General features: G+C 45.0%; 1 protein-coding gene across 2 annotated transcripts; it reads right to left on the bottom strand.

Moving 5' to 3' along the window:
- Positions 1–5,326: 5,326 nt before the first annotated feature.
- On the bottom strand, positions 5,327–9,119 carry LOC121870166 (G-protein coupled receptor dmsr-1-like). 2 transcript variants are annotated; one of them, XM_042371930.1, is made up of 3 exons: positions 8,916–9,119; positions 8,577–8,751; positions 5,327–7,268 (listed from the first exon to the last, which is right to left on the bottom strand). In XM_042371930.1, the coding sequence occupies exons 2-3, from the start codon at positions 8,748–8,750 to the stop codon at positions 6,180–6,182; spliced, it is 1,263 nt and encodes a 420-aa protein (XP_042227864.1). In that variant the 5' UTR covers position 8,751; positions 8,916–9,119; the 3' UTR covers positions 5,327–6,179. The 2 variants fall into 2 exon arrangements, with proteins under 2 accessions (XP_042227864.1, XP_042227863.1); XM_042371929.1 differs by having other exon boundaries at positions 8,577–9,119.
- Positions 9,120–17,082: the final 7,963 nt, after the last annotated feature.

The following is a 17,082-nucleotide window of genomic DNA, read 5'->3' as shown; positions in this document are numbered from 1 at the left end:
CCTTCCTCTAAGATGTGTATTTTATAAGCCATCAGTCAGAATATGATCGAACGTGTCCGGAGAGATACATCACTAGTGTTTTAATTCGTCTTGGGCACGTCTGGTGGGGGTAACTTGGTACCTCTCTGTCAACTCTTGGGTTATGTCTCTGTAACTCTCACTTACTTTTTTAATCTATGTTTATGTTGAGTATTGAATGTTTTTGTTTTGTTTTATGTTAACTGTGTTGGTTTATGGTTATATTTGTTGGTGTGTTTGTCAGTCGAGAATGTTTGTGTATTTTTTGTTGTTGTGTTTCAGTAATCCTTCCACAGATATTTCCTCCCCAGCCACCCCCCTTACCCTTATCTAACTCTAACTTTAACCTAACCTCCCCAGGTAGTGTTAAAGTGTTTAATCCATCGGGTGAAAAGTTGGGTTGCCTAATTTTAGTCGAGAAGTCAAGTCTGTCAGAAACTGTTTATTACATTGTGGTGTGAGGGGCAGCACGAGACGCCACAAGCTTTCATGAAGGTCATGTATTCACACAGGTGAGGCCCGGTGCTGGAAGCTGTTGTATCGAAGGTCAGAGACAACACAACACTCACCATCCTCTACACTGTAACACACTTTGAGTAACACCTGATGAACCAATTGTCCAGGTAGTCCTTGGTTAGACCTCGGTGTTGTTCCGATTACCAGGTACTGGATAATATATCTTGTCAAGGTTTCTTCACCTATTGGGTCCAGGTGTCTCTGCACAGTGAAAGAATCTCTGGAAAGTTCACAGTCCATAAGATGTATTATTACTAGGTTGAATTTGAATAATTAATTAAGGTGAGCTGGAAGGATAACTACTGACTTAGTTCATAAGGAATCACTTAAGCAATGAGTCATCTTGAGACCAAATTCTATTGATTAAAATTTCCATAAATATTATAGTTATTAAGAATTAATTTTAAAATTAATTTGTTTTATCGTAGTTTATATATTGATTATAATTAAGAGGAATAAGTTCTCTGACGTGCTCTACCATGAAACAAAAATTACAATATTTTCAGACTAAAAGCTCTTTGTGCTCCGACCTTCAGTATAGTATTGTAAACACTTCATTGACAGTGGTGGGTGTCATTACATCAAAACACTATCACTACGTTACATAGATAATCTGTTTGTCTGTCTGTCTATGTCTGGTTTATATATAAGAGAAAGAGGGAGAGTAGTGAAAATCTTATGAGTAAGAAAATAGTAGTTCTTTTCGGTTTTTATAATAATGTCGACTTTCCTCCCTCGCTGATAAAGTGCTTGTCAATATTGAGGTCGCTGTGCCAGGAGCTAACCCACTGGTGCCATAACTTGTGTCACCACCACCAGTTGTGATGCGGCAGTAGAGGGAAGAGTCTGTGTGTTGTGAAAGTGTGTTATTAATCTAAGATGACCTTCCTCACTTGGCCCTCGTCCCAATAAGTCCCAACTTGGACTCCCTGACCTGTGCATTCAAGGGCGTTAAGTCCTGAAGGACCTGGGTACGTCGGCAAGTTACATATAGTGACGGGATTAGTGTGTGGGAGGAGGGACTAATCCTCTCGGAGGTATAACTCTGATGCTTAGAGGAGGATTAACACGGGGAAAACATTACAAACAAAGGAACGATGGACTATTTCAGTAAACTGTTGACCTTCTCGGGTGATTATTCACAAATTACTCCTAACCTGCCTGGTGAGGTTCGTCATTAGTAGTCACAGAGACGAGGAACCACAACCACTTTTACAACTTTCTGACTCACCAATAGATTTTTCCATTAATAAGAGTTGTTAATAGTATGTCACTTACTTTGAGCATCGATACAAAAGTCCCTGTGACATAATCTCAATATAGTTCCTTCATGTCATAAGTAGAAACAGGTGTACAGGATTCTGATCATCGTATATTTAGATGACACAAATTAAACACGTAAACACCGCCATACAGAAAAAAAAAATTATCTGATATGTTTAGAGAATCTTTTAAAGTGTAAATAATCAATCATTCTGGTGTGGCTGGACTACACCTAGGTACTCTCTTCTTAAGTTTTCCTTCTCTACGTTTCAGGTTTTTTCTCCACACTATTATCACTGGTTTACTTCCGCCACTCGCCATAAAATCTTAGCGTTTATAGTTTTATCATCACACTACCCCCCCACCCCCGACCGACGCTGTAATGGCTGCACCAGACAAGCTTACAAGTTGTTGCAAAAATAGAATTTCAACAAAACTTTGCTGCAGCTTCAAGTCCTCTGAGATACCAATTTAATTACCTCCAGTCGATTTTCATCTAACTTCTTCCGAATAATTTCCCAGGGCATGGCGCTTCTTTTATTATTTTTATATATGTTTTATTACAACTGGGTGGATGTTCGACAGGTGGTGAGGCAGATGGTGCAGGTGGTGGTGATAACGCGGCCTAGGGTGTGCTTGCGAAACTGGTGCCAAGTATGACGGCACCAGCTGACGGCTACAACCCATGCCATGACTCCACACCAAGACGCCCACACCATGACCTGACTTTGATCTCATGACCTGCCATTTTCCCCATGACCTGCTGCCACCTGCTTGACCATGATCCCAAGACTCTGTGCCATCTGCACCCTGCCTTGACCTGCTGCCATGACCTGACCTTGACTGTCCTGCTGATCTGCTGCCATTCTGCTGACCATGACCTGCCCAGACTTCATGACCCACGACTTCATGACCATGACTTGCTGCACCAAGACTGCTGCCACCTGCTTGATCTGCTGCCACGTGTTGACTTGCCACTTGACGACTTGCTATGCACGACCATACTTGCCATAATATGACTTGCTGACTAAAAATCTAAGACTTTGCTACTTATGACTTATCTGCATGTAATGTACTATGACTTCATCTGCTTGGTGATTATGACGTTTTGCAACCATGACCCCATGACCCTGCAACCCACTGACTCAAGGCCACCCCACTGACCTGCCCACCCTGCTGACCTGCCAACCCTGCCAGTTTTTCCGCCCTGACCCTGCCAGCCCAAGATCCATGCCCTGATTCTGACCCACCCTGCTGATCTGCTGTCTGCTGCTGTGCCAAGCCACCCTGTGCTGCTGTTTTTTTGACCTGATCTGCCATGCCAATTTTTGATCTGCCAACCCATGACTTATTCACCCATGACCTGCACCCTGCTGACTTACCAAGATCTGCCAATGTGCCACCCATGACCTGCCATGACATGCCACTATGACTTGCCATGACTACTTATGCACCGTACTATGACGCTGCTATGACGGTGCTACGGTGACGGTGACGTACGACGACGGTGCTTTTAAGTGATTTGTATGTATATTTATGGTGATGTATGATGGATTATTTGGTGTATGGTGATTTCATGTATGGTGATTTGGTATGATTGATGGTGTATAGTGATGGTCAAGATGCATGGTTTATGTATTTTATGATTAATCGTATGATGACGGCTATGATTGGTAAGTGTCAAGTATGATTTTTGTTATGGTGAAGTATTTATGGTGATGGTGGTGTATGGTGATGATGATGACGTATGGTGGTGATGTATGATGATGGTGGTGTATGGTGATGGTGATGAATGGTGTATCAGTGAAACCATGCGTCAATAAGTCTTCTATTTCCACCAATAACTTCAAATTTCCTTTCTATTCTTTCATTGTTTTAGTTAATAATTTCTCAGGTGTCAAACTCTTGTTAATCAAATGTTGTTTATTTCAGAAAGTTCACCTGTCTGCTCTGTCTTTCTCAGGTGAGGGCAGATAAGAGCGTTACCTGCTGAGGGATGCAGGGATAATAATACTCAACTGAGTGTATGTGTGTGTAAAGGTTTATTGGGGGGGAGGAGGGGAGAGGTATGATCAGCGGTGTGTGTGTGTTGTGGGTGGTGGACCTCCTGCCTTGGGCTCTATAGGGGGGCGGTCCTGCCACCCACTACCACCCACTACTATCGCTGCTACTACTACCACCACTACCATCACTACCACCACCATTACTACTACTACTACTACTACTACCTCCACCACTACCACTACTACCACCACTACTACCACCTGTGAAGCAGTAACATGACAGTTTGTATTGGTCCTGTAGGTAACTTATCTTAACACAAGAGGAATTCTACTGTGAACCTATACAATAAACATTCACTTCTCTAAACTCTTAATATCTATAAACCATGGTGGGTGGGTGGCCCATGTTGGTGGATAACCCCGAACCCTAGACTCCGGGGAGGGGAAGGGAGGGGAGGGGGGGGGGCAACACCTTCTCAACATAATATATTTCCCCGACCACCAGAGGATCAATGAAATATAACTCATCTATATCCTGTACCATAGACCACAACACCAGGTACACTTATATCCTGTACCATAGACCACAACACCAGGTACATTTATATCCTGTACCATAGATCACAACACCAGGTACATTTATATCCTGTACCATAGACCACAACACCAGGTACATTTATATCCTGTACCATAGATCACAACACCAGGTACATTTATATACTGTACCATAGACCACAACACCAGGTACATTTATATCCTGTACCATAGATCACAACACCAGGTACACTTATATACTGTACCATAGCTCACAACATCATCACTTGTAAACATCAGCAGCAACCCGTAGACTGTTTCAAATAATGATCTAAGTTATTATATGCATTATCTATGTCTTAATGGCCAGCAGAAACATAAATAAGAGACTACAAGTTGTGGCCAGGTGGAAACAACACAACTTTAACAGTGACTAAAATTCAGATGATGTCCTAACAGAGGCAAGTTGATCTACACAAGACACAAGAGACTAACAACCTTCTACCTGTTTTTATTACGAATTAATTATTAACTTCTACACAATGTCTATATTTTATTCATATCAATATAACATGGAAATATTATCACTTGTTTAACCTGAAACACCTGTCAACACCTTATACCTGTGTTTATAGAAGGTGTGTTGGTTCCTCTGAATAATTTATTTACCATAACAGCAATGGTTCTAATTACACTATATATTATTAACTCTAGACAAAAAATTAGTTATTCAGTCAAGAAGAGTTATATATATATATATATATATATATATATATATATATATATATATATATATATATATATATATATATATATATATATATATATATATATATATATATATATATATATATACCACAAGAAAACACGGAACTTCGTGTTTCTTCTTTCCTTTATTATATCACACTTACCTACAGTGATTTACTATATATATATATATATATATATATATATATATATATATATATATATATATATATATATATATATATATATATATATATATATATATATATATATATAAGTGATCAGGTTACGATGATAATATTTCCTGTTACTTCACAAACTAGTGTGTAGAACTTTGTGATGTGACTCCATGTGGCTCCCTGTGTAGTCCTCTGAGCTGTTTTGACTCACTACGTACAAGAGAGGAGTCTAACTTAGCCTTCTACAGCACGACGGTGAGTGGTCGAGTGTCCTGTAGGCTACATGACCACGACTGCAACACACATATGGCACTGGCATTCAGTAACACACTGGGTCCTCATGTGTGGCACTGACACCACAACACTACACAAGAAATCAGTTTAATACATTGTGAAAACGGATCACCTGAAAGTTAGGCCAGGTTAGGTTAGGTTAGTGTTACGGTGTTTAACAATCAGATGGAGTATGCTGGGGTGTGTGATCTTCAGGTGATCCAGGCAGGTAGTAAACTATCTTACTGATTTATGGTGTTTGTTATTAGTGACGTCAGAGTTACTCATGGGTTCCGTTATAACACAGACCTGAGTCAGTGGTACTTAATGGGTTTGCTCTCACCATCACACTGTCTCACACTCGGGAATGTGAGAGAGTGTGTTGCCTCGACTCTCACTGTCTCTTTGTCACGACAGTTGAAAAACCTTCATTTAACAAAGTCTCTTGCTCTTACACTCCAAATTTTCACGTTTTTCATTATACTTCATCTCCATCAAGGATTTTCCTTTCTTAAGTAAATATTTAAGATTCAGACGCTGAGTCAGTATACTAACGCTCCTCAAACACTCTGTACAGGTGTGAGGAACACCTGCACCAGATGCTCAAACATGTGTTCTATTGTTTCTATTGATCTAACACTATTGCTCAGACATGTGTGATGCAGGTGTTGTTAACTTCTATTGGTGGAGCATCCGCGGGCACAGCCTTCCAGCATGGAGGGAGTCGCGGTGCACGGATGGCCAGCCACTGTACACAACACGACTTGAAGAGCTCACTGAAAGTGTCTCTGAACTGTTTGCTCATGGCGCAGTACAACAGGAAGTTTATGGCGCTGTTAAAGAGCACCAACATGTCCATGATCTCCCCGAGCTTCTGGTAGCAAGGGAAGAACCCAGAGTCCGGGATGACAGTCAGAAAGCCAAGGATGCCCTGTGGTACCTCAGAGGCGAGAAACAACACAAGAATAGCCAGTAGCATTATTGTGACCCTGTCAGCTTGTCGCTCGGCGTCAGCGGCGCGGCCTGATGAATTCCTTTTCATGAGCTGGGCACGTCGCCGGCCTGCCCGTAATAGTTCCTGGATGAGAGCAAAAGAGAGGCCGGTAAGAGCGCTACACGGCAACAACTTGAGCATGACAGCATAGATCCAGAAATTAATGCTCTTAAGGAACCCACCGTGAGCCAGCGCTAAGTGACTGAAGCCGACAATATATAGTGTTTGTCCCTCGTGTTCCGCCTGGCTGATTGTAAAGTTGAGGTAACTGGGGATGTTGCAGATGACGGAGCAGAAGAAGGCGGCCACGATCACTGTGTGTGTACGCTGCATGGAGCACCACGTAGTGTTGTTCTGGGGGAAGGCGATGGCGATGTAGCGCCAGACGGCCAGCGTGACGGTGAGCCAGATGGAGATGGTGTGGAATACGTGAGTGAAGTGAGCGTGGAAGAGGACGAAGACGGCCCAGCCCCAAGAGTACTGTGAGGCCAGCGAGCGGCCCTGCCACACGTACTGGTGCATGGTGTAGGGGATGTACTCCACCATCACCAGCAGGTCCGTCACTGCCAGACCTGTCAAGATGGCGTTGGTGGGCGACACCATCGACCTCCTGGTGAGCACCACCATGTTGATCACGTTAGCCACGGAGCCGAAGACGCACACCACCAGTGACATACAGCCGTGCACTGCCTGGTAACTGTGCCGGAAGTCATCCCACTCCTCCGTGCTGCAGTACTCGTCCTGGCCAGAGGGAAAACCGGGTTAGTTGTCTTACTAGCGAGGTAAACAGTGACGTTGGGTTAGATCAGGATGTGTTTGGTTAGGTTAAGTTAGGTTAGATTAGGTTAAGTCAAGTAAGGTTAGCTTTAGGACGATTAACCATAAAATAATATAACCCGGGTGTCTAATTTTCAGGTGATCTAATTGTTTTTGTTTTTAGTTTAAACGACAAGGGAGGAACCTAAACCACTGGAACACACACACACACACACACACACACACACACACACACACACACACACACACACACACACACACACACACACACACACACACACACACACACACACACACTACATTAAGTCGCTTACACTCCATTACAACCATAATCTCAAGAAGCCAAGTGCATTACGCCCAACTGGTCTCCTCAGCCAAATTCCAATACCAATATAACATTCCCATCCCGAGGAAGTAATTACCTCTATCCTATCTTATCTAAGGTCGCCATAAGATGTGCTTTACTTGGCGCCTCTAAGATTTGTTGAGGATCACCTGAAGATTAGTTTACCTGGCGAATTTTCACCTTATACCACATTAACGCTAACCTAACCATTTTACACCACGTCTATGGGGTATATTGTGTTTCAGTCATTTTACACCGTCTATATATCATCATTTACACCGTCTATATATCACCATTTATACCGTCTATATATCACCACTTACACCGTCTATATATCACCATTTACACCGTCTATATATCACCATTTACACCGTCTATATATCACCATTTACACCGTCTATATATCACCACTTACACCGTCTATATATCACCATTTACACCGTCTATATATCACCATTTGTACCGTCTATATATCATCATTTATACCGTCTATATATCACCATTTACACCGTCTATATATCACCATTTACACCGTCTATATATCACCATTTACACCGTCTATATATCACCACTTACACCGTCTATATATCACCATTTACACCGTCTATATATCACCATTTATACCGTCTATATATCACCATTTACACCGTCTATATATCACCACTTACACCGTCTATATATCACCATTTACACCGTCTATATATCACCACTTACACCGTCTATATATCACCATTTACACCGTCTATAAATCACCACTTACACCGTCTATATATCACCATTTACACCGTCTATATATCACCACTTACACCGTCTATATATCACCATTTACACCGTCTATATATCACCATTTATACCGTCTATATATCACCATTTATACCGTCTATATATCACCATTTATACCGTCTATATATCACCATTTTACTCACAGCAGTTGACGAGTTGAAGGAGTCTTGTGTGGTGGTGTTGGCGGTGACATTGTGGTAGTCCCAATCGTAGTCCAAGTCGGCGGTGGCGGTAAGGTTAGCGAGTAGAGGGATGATGATGGTCAGTGGTCCCGCTGTGTGAGGAGGTGCGCCAGCTGCCTCCATCACCTTCTCCATCCTGGGGACAACTGACTCGCTAAAGTTAACACTAAACATATATTCAGGATTTGAACACTACACATCGTATATTCCTGTGTATTATTTTCATCTCTTCGTTAACTCGTTTAGTTTCTCTAATTAGGATAGTTTATTAACTAACACTTTTACCCAATATATACGTACGAGTTATTTACGTTTCATGAATTTTTCGAAGTTGCTCGACTGGATAAAGTATTTCTACGTTCAGGGACACAGATCGTCTTTATACTGATCTGAAAAGTACCAGTTGTGTGTATGAGTGGACAGTGTGGGAGTACTGTCAGCTGTCTCTGGTGTGTGTTAGGTTGATGGTACACACGATCTTCAGGCCAATGTTGTTATGTTTCGAGGCTCATCCTGAAAGAGACAGAGGCAAAGTTACTATACATGGGGGGAGGGTTGAAGGGAGGTGGGGGGGGGGAACTGATGAGGGGTAAGGGTGCGTGAATTGTCAGACCACACTGGAATATAATTATCTCCCTCACCCCACTTCTCTCTGTCTGTCTGTCTGTCTGTTTGTCTGTCTGTCTAATCTAACAAAAATTAACTACTATCACCAAGAGTAGATGTACTTAACCTACTCACTCAGTTGTATAGAACTGAATATTGTGTAGTTAACTGTGAGGTAATTCAATTAAAACAAACTACCTTCACTGTACCGACTTGTTTCCTCTCTGTCATAAACGAAACACCTCTTGTTGTAGTTGTTGTTGTTGTTGTTGTTGTTGTTGTTTTTGTTGTTGTTGTAGTTGTTGTTGTTGTTGTTGTTGTTGTTGTTGTTGTTGTTGTTGTTGTAGTTGTTGTTGTTGTTGTTGTTGTTGTTGTTGTTGTTGTTGTAGTTGTTGCTGTTGTTGCTGTTGTTGTTGTTTTTGTAGCTGTTGTTGTCGTTGTTGTTGTAGTTGTTGTTGTTGTTGTTGTTATTGTAATTGTTGTTGTTGTTGTAGTTGTAGTTGTTGTTGTTGTTGCTGTAGTAGTTATTGTTGTAGTTGTTGTTGTTGTTGTTTTTGTAGCTGTTGTTGTTGTTGTTGTTGTTGTTGTTGTTGTTGTTGTTGTTGTTGTTGTTGTTGTTGTTGTTGTTGTTGTTGTTGTTGTTGTTGTTGTTGTTGTTGTTGTTGTTGTTGTTGTTGTTGTTGTTGTTGTTGTTGTTGTTGTTGTTGTTGTTGTTGTTGTTGTTGTTGTTGTTGTTGTTGTTGTTGTTATTTATTTATTTATTTATTTGTAGTTATTTATTTGTTGTTGCTGTAGTATTATTATTGTAGTTATTGTTTTGTTATATTGCTATTATTTACGTTATTTATTTGTAATTATTGTTGTAGTTGTTGTTATTGTAATTTTATTTGTTGTTATTTGTTGCAGTTATTTGTTATTTATTTATGTTGTTGTAGTTGTTGTTGTTGTTGTTGTTATTTGTTGTTGTTGTTGTTGTTGTAGTAGTTGTTGTTATTTGTTATTTGTTATTTGTTGTTGTTGTTATTGTTGTTGTAGTTGTTGTTATTTATTTTTATTGTTATTTATTTATTTGTTATTAGTTATTTGCTATTTTTATTGTTGTTTTGTAGCTTTTGTTGTCGTTATTTTTGTAGTTTTGTATTGTTATTTATTATTTATTTGTAGTTATAGTTTTTATTTATTTGCTGTAGTAATTATTATTTGTAGTTATTGTTATTTATTTATTCTGTAGTAGTTATTATTTGTAATTATTTATTTATTTATTTGTAGTTATTTATTTATTTATTGTTATTGTTATTTATTGTGTAATTATTTATTTATTTATTTGTTATTTGCAATTGTTGTATTTATTTATTTATTATTATTGTTGTTGTTGTAATTGTTGTTGTTGTTATTTGTTATTGTAATTATTGTTGTTGTTGCAGTTGTTGTATTTGTTGTTGTTTATTGTTATTTATTTGTTGTAGTATTGTTGTTGTTGTTGTTGTGTTACGTTAGCTCTATATCAGTAGTTCTTAACTTTTACTACCGCCCCTAAGAACTGGTCCTTCCCTCCACGCCCCCCTAGGAACTGGTCCTTCCCTCCCCCCCCCTAGGAACTGGTCCTTCCTCCCGCCCCCTGAACTGGTCTTCCTCCCGCCCCTAAGAACTGGTCCTTCCTCACGCCCCCCAGGAACTGGTCCTTCCTCCGCCCCCCCTAAGAACTGGTCCTTCCCTCCACCCCCCTAAGACTGGTCCTTCCTCCCCCCCCTAGAACTGGTCCTTCCTCCACCCCCAGAACTGGTCCTCCTCCACCCCCCAGGAACTGGTCCTTCCTCCCGCCCCAAGCTCCTCCCCCCCCAGACTGGTCCTTCCTCCACGCCCCCCTGAACTGGTCCTTCCCTCCCTTACCCCCAGGACTGGTCCTTCCTCCCCCCCCATGGTCCCTCACCCCCCACTGGTCCTCCCCCCCCAATGGTCCTTCCTCCCACCCCCAAAGACTGGTCCTTCCTCCACGCCCCCCTAGAACTGGTCCTTCCTCCACGCCCCTAAGACTGGTCTTCCTCCACGCCCCCCTGAACTGGTCTTCCCTCCACCCCCCTAGGAACTGGTCCTTCCTCCACCCCCCCTAGGAACTGGTCCTTCCTCCCCCCCCTAGGAACTGGTCCTTCCTCCACGCCCCCCCCCTGAGATTGGTCCTTCCTCCGCCCCCCCTGAACTGGTCCTTCCCTCCACGCCCCCCCCCCTAGAGACTGGTCCTTCCTCCGCCCCCTAAGAACTGGTCCTTCCTCCACGCCCCCTAAAACTGGTCCTTCCTCCACCCCCTAGAACTGGTCCCCTCCACCCCCCCAGGTGGTCCTTCCCCCCACGGCTGGTCCTTCCTCCACCCCCCCCAAGGTGGTCCTTCCCTCCACGCCCCCAAGACTGGTCCTTCCTCCACGCCCCCCTAAGACTGGTCCTTCCTCCACACCCCCTAAAAGGCTGGTCCTTCCTCCCACGCCCCCCTAGGAACTGGTCCTTCACCCGCCCCCTGAACTGGTCCTTCCCTCCCACGCCCCCCCTAGAACTGGTCCTTCCCTCCCGCCCCCTAGGCTGGTCCTTCCCTCCACGCCCTAGAACTGGTCCTTCCCTCCCGCCACCCCTAGAGACTGGTCCTTCCCTCCACCCCCCCCTAGGGTGGTCCTTCCTCCACGCCCCCCCCAAGACTGGTCCTTCCTCCCCCCCCTGGGTGGTCCTTCCTCCACCCCCCCTAAGGCTGGTCCTTCCTCCCACCCCCCCAAGAACTGGTCCTTCCCTCCCACCCCCCTAAAGCTGGTCCTTCCCTCCACGCCCCCTAGGAACTGGTCCTTCCTCCCCCCCAAAGTGGTCCTTCCTCCCACGCCCCCTAAAGGCTGGTCCTTCCCTCCCACGCCCCCCCTAAGAACTGGTCCTTCCTCCACGCCCCCCTAGGAACTGGTCCTTCCTCCCCCCCCCCCTGAGACTGGTCCTTCCTCCCCCCCCCTAGGGACTGGTCCTTCCCTCCCCCCCTAGGACTGGTCCCCTCCCACGCCCCCCCTAGGAACTGGTCTCCTTCCCACCCCCCTAGGAACTGGTCCTTCCTCCACGCCCCCCCTAGGAACTGGTCCTTCCTCCACGCCCCCCCTAGGAACTGGTCTTCCTCACGCCCCCCCTAGGAACTGGTCCTTCCCTCCACGCCCCCCCTAGAGACTGGTCCTTCCCTCCACCCCCCTAGGAACTGGTCCTTCCTCCACGCCCCCTAGAACTGGTCCTTCCTCCACGCCCCAGAACTGGTCCTTCCTCCCCCCCCTAGGAACTGGTCCTTCCCTCCACGCCCCCTAGAACTGGTCCTTCCCTCCCACCCCCCCGAACTGGTCTTCCTCCACGCCCCCCCTAGAACGTTTCCTCACGCCCCAGACTGGTCCTTCCTCACCCCCCAGGCTGGTCCTTCCTCCCGCCCCCCTAGGAACTGGTCCTTCCTCCCGCCCCCTAGGAACTGGTCCTTCCTCCACGCCCCCCTAGGCAGTCCTTCCCTCCCCCCCCCCTAAAGACTGGTCCTTCCCTCCCACGCCCCCCCCCCTAGGAACTGGTCCTTCCCTCCACGCCCCCCTAGGAACTGGTCCTTCCCTCCCACCCAGGAACTGGTCCTTCACGCCCCCTAGGTGGTCCTTCCTCCACGCCCCCCTAGGAACTGGTCCTTCCTCCACGCCCCCTAGAACTGGTCCCCCCCCCCGCTTCCTTCCACCCCCCTAGAACTGGTCCTTCCTCCACCCCCCGAGAACTGGTCCTTCCTCCGCCCCCCTAGGAACTGGTCCTTCCCTCCCGCCCCCCAAGGCTACTGGTCCTTCCTCCACCCCCCCCCCTAGGGAACTGGTCCTTCCCTCCACCCCCCCTAAGGCTGGTGTCGCCCTCCCCACCCCAGGCTGGTCCTTCCTCACCCCCCTAGGAGCTGGTCGCCACTCCCACACACCCCAAAACTGGTCCTTCCCTCACCCCCCTGAAACTGGTCCTTCCTCCCACGCCCCCCTGAGGCTTCAGTGTCCCCTTCCTCACGCCCCCTCTAAGGCTTTGGTCCTTCCTCCCACGCCCCTAAGGCTTTGGTCGCCCTCACCCCCTAGGCTTTGGTCGCCCTCACCCCCAAGGGGCTTTGGTCGCTTCCTCCCACCCCCTAGGGAACTGGTCCTTCCTCCTGCCCCTAAAGACTGGTCGCTTCCTCCGCCCCCCCCCAAACTGGTCCTTCCCTCCACGCCCCCAAGGGCTTTGGTCCTTCCCTCCACCCCCCCCCTAGGGGACTGGTCCTTCCCTCCACGCCCCCCCTGGGGAACTGGTCCTTCCTCCACGCCCAGGAACTGGTCCTTCCCTCCCGCCCCCCTAAAGGGCTGGTCTTCCCTCACACGCCCCCTTGCATCTATAATAAATTCCTCCCAAGTTTAAGAAAATAATAATGTGTTTTAGTCTTTTGTCAGTATAAGTTAGTGAGATACCCAGCACTGCTTCTTAGCTACTAGATCTTGAATGCGTGGTTGAATGCCGGAAGTGCACAAACGTAAATACACAACATTCAGCCTGTTTCTGTACTTGGCCTTGACAGCAACAGCGTGGAAAATGCAGCTTCACAAAGATACGTGGATCCGAACATGGTTAGAATCCGAAAGAGCCTGATGTGAGATCAGAGGGTAAACAGGAAGGTACTTGTCCCATAACGTCTCAGATCCAGTTCTTTGAGTCTTCCTTGGCTGTGGTTGAACTTCAACTCAAAACTCCTCTTGCGCTTCATCGAAACATCAGCTACTTCACATTAAATAGGTTTCTGATGAATTTCCAGGCTTCACGCTTCTCATCTATCTGGGAAGTATCACAGCGTTAATTCTGTTTTTCGTCAATTAGATGAGTGATTGTTGTTTCTTTAACTCCGTCAAGAATTTACCGTAGACCAGAGAAATCCAAGTTACTAAAACGGTTGTATTTCCTGCTGATTATTTCCAAGGTCGGAATTTGGCCATGAGGACTAAAAGATGGTGTCGTGGTGCATGATGATATTTGATGTTTGTCCTTGCTTGTGGTTTAAGGGCTACAGGAAGCATTCAACTTCGAAGGTGTCACCAGGTAAGCTAGAGATGGCTGAAAGCCTTCAGCCTGGAACTTGTCATGGATATCTGCCTTCTGGCTTCGAATCAGAAATATTGCTACTTCTTCTCGTAGTTCATAAAGCCGTCAGAAGCATGTTTCCTTTGACCATCATTGCACGTTCGTGTGAAAAGCAAGGTTTCATGTTCAGGAATTCCCACTTATCCTTACACAACAGTTTTGAAGGGCAACTGTTTGGCTCCAGCTTTGAAAAGTTGGCTACCTTGATAGCCACGTTCAGGACATGCCTCATTTTCGCTTGGTAAAGTTCACCGGATACAAAGTTCACGATGAAGTATGCAGTGGTACCTACAGACAGATTTTTCTTTCACCATTGTGTAGAAGCCAAACTACAGACCAAGCATGGCTGGGCTCCATCGGTACACACCCCTACAAGCAGAGTCCCCGAGTTGGTTTCCTGAAAGTACATCATGAAAAATATAGCTGCTGCTGTTTGTGCAACTCCATGGGATGACAGAACAGCATTTCCTCTTTTGCACTGTTTGCCTGACTTGAAACAGGCATGCATCAGTGGCTGAACACTTTGGGCAGTGTCCAGTCGTTTCGTCACACTGGATGGCAAAAACAAATCTCTTACTTGTTCGAGAAATTTGATCTTTGATGTCTTGAGATAATTCATCGATCGCTTCCCTTGACTGTATCGTTTGATAGTGAAATTTAGAAACTTGTTTGCACTATCTTTCCCCAGAACAGAAATTCTGCTGCACGGGTATGCTTGGTTTTATGGCTTCTTTCCGATGTTGCCGTCTTCTTGCTTGCAATCAACATGGCGATCTCTTAGGAAGCCTCAACAACCTTTGAAGTTTTGTTGCCGAAATGCCCTGCCGTCCAACTTAACTTGCTTTTAAGGGTGTCTTTTTGTTTCCAAAGAATGCCTTGGGCTTGTCAGCTAGAGCAGGATGTGTTGTCCTCAGAGTGGCGTTCCCAAGCGTGAAGAGCCGCATTCCATCTGTTGCTCAGGTTTTTTGTGACATATCACACGCTGGGGACCTCTATGTCACCCCTTTTGCAGGAAGACACAGATCCAAATCCGAATATATTGTCGTCAAAGATACTTCCGCTTCTTTTGCACTCATTGCAAAGAATTATTTGATGTGCAGTGGACAGACACAAATCTGTGAACAAAAAACATAAAGGCACGTGTAAGGTAAGATAAACATCACCACGTGCTCATGAACACCACAACATTACAGTAAACACATCATGATGTAAACACATGATTATTAAAAACAAATCAATATCATCATGAATACAACACCACCGCAGCACACATTCACCCACCATGATTTTAGCTACCGCCAACTACGATAAAAATACAAACCGGAATTCAAAACTTTGCGAATAACAAACGAGCAACACATGCGTGTTCAGTGTTCACAGTTCACCAAGAAACTTATGGCCGCTTACTGACTTGCAGGTAAATATAACAACTGGGATAAAACATGCCTCAACAGCCTTCAGCACAGATAAATGTGAGAGAGAAGAGAAATTATTGCCACAGACGAGTGCAGAAGACTGGGAAACAGGGCTCACCAGTCACCAACGAGCAGTATACGCAGGTCAGGAGAACCAGCCCCCCCCATGGGTTTCGAGGATAGGGAGGGGTCAATAAAATACTGAAAAATAGTAAGCCTAAGTCAAAAATAGCCTATAAGCTTAAAATTGCCAAAAACACTTTTGCATTTTTCATAAACTTCTCAATATTGACCCACGCTCTTTGTTAAAGAGAATAAAAACTATAATTATAACTAGAAATTCCCTACTTTTCTAGCACGCCCCCTAAATTACTGATAAGCATATATATATATATTTATATATATATATATATATATATATATATATATATATATATATATATATATATATATATATATATATATATATATATATATATATATATATCCTGTACCGTATATCGCCAGGATGATAATGATAAAATGTTTAAAAATATTCGCCTCAGGTTAGGTTAGGTTAGGTTGTTTGTCTTCTGCCTCAACTCTTTCCTGTTTACCTTACGGGTTTAAACCCCTCGTAGCTGTGTCTCTTGTGTTGGTTCTTATTTCCACACAAATCTTTTTTTATTTTTATATGAAGTTCTTCCCTCTTCCTCTCCTTTGTCTTCTTCACCTCTTCTTTATTCTTTCCCTCTTCCTCCTGCTCCTCCCTCTCCACTCCTTCTACCCCTTTTCTTCACCCCTTTATTCCTCCACTCCTTACCTTTACCTTTCCAATCCACTCCTTCACCCCCTCCATTCCTCTCCTCCACCCCTCCACTCCTCTCCTCTATTCCATCCACTCCCTTCCTCCACCCCTCCACTCCTCCACTCCACCCCTCTCCACTCCACTCCACTCCTCCACACTCTCTCAGGTGACTTTGACTAAATATAGCTGCCCCATATAATATACCTGAGATCTCACCCTCTTTCTCTCCTTCCTGCCTCAATTAATCACGTTACCCCCTTTGTAAAACCCCAGACTTCATTATACCACCCCCCTCTCTGCCATATATACCTCCCTGGTCCTCTCTCTCCTTCCCTACCCGGCCCTCTCTCCCTCCTTACTCCCATTCTCTCTCCCTCCTGCTTTTGGCCCCTCTCTCTCCTCCCTGCACCACCATCCCTCCTACTAGGGCCCCCTCTCTCTCCCTCTCTACTCCTGCTCCTCTATCTCCTCCCTCCCACCCGGACCTCTATCCCTCCCTCCCTGGCCCCCTCTATCCCTCCCCCTCCCTGGCCCC

This window comes from Homarus americanus, unplaced genomic scaffold (genome assembly GCF_018991925.1).
Source record: "Homarus americanus isolate GMGI-L3 unplaced genomic scaffold, GMGI_Hamer_2.0 scaffold13865, whole genome shotgun sequence".
Lineage (NCBI taxonomy): Eukaryota > Metazoa > Arthropoda > Malacostraca > Decapoda > Nephropidae > Homarus > Homarus americanus.
Note: the sequence above shows the minus strand (reverse complement) of the source record. Positions and strands in the feature narration are given on the sequence as shown.

Bases quoted from the DNA above. Each gene is read 5' to 3' on its own strand.
- LOC121870166 (XM_042371929.1), bottom strand. From the start codon at position 8,789: ATGTTTAGTGTTAACTTTAGCGAGTCAGTTGTCCCCAGGATGGAGAAG. The intron at 7,269-8,576 runs GTGAGTAAAATG...CCCTCTGGCCAG, and splicing joins CCTTCAACTCGTCAACTGCT to GACGAGTACTGCAGCACGGA.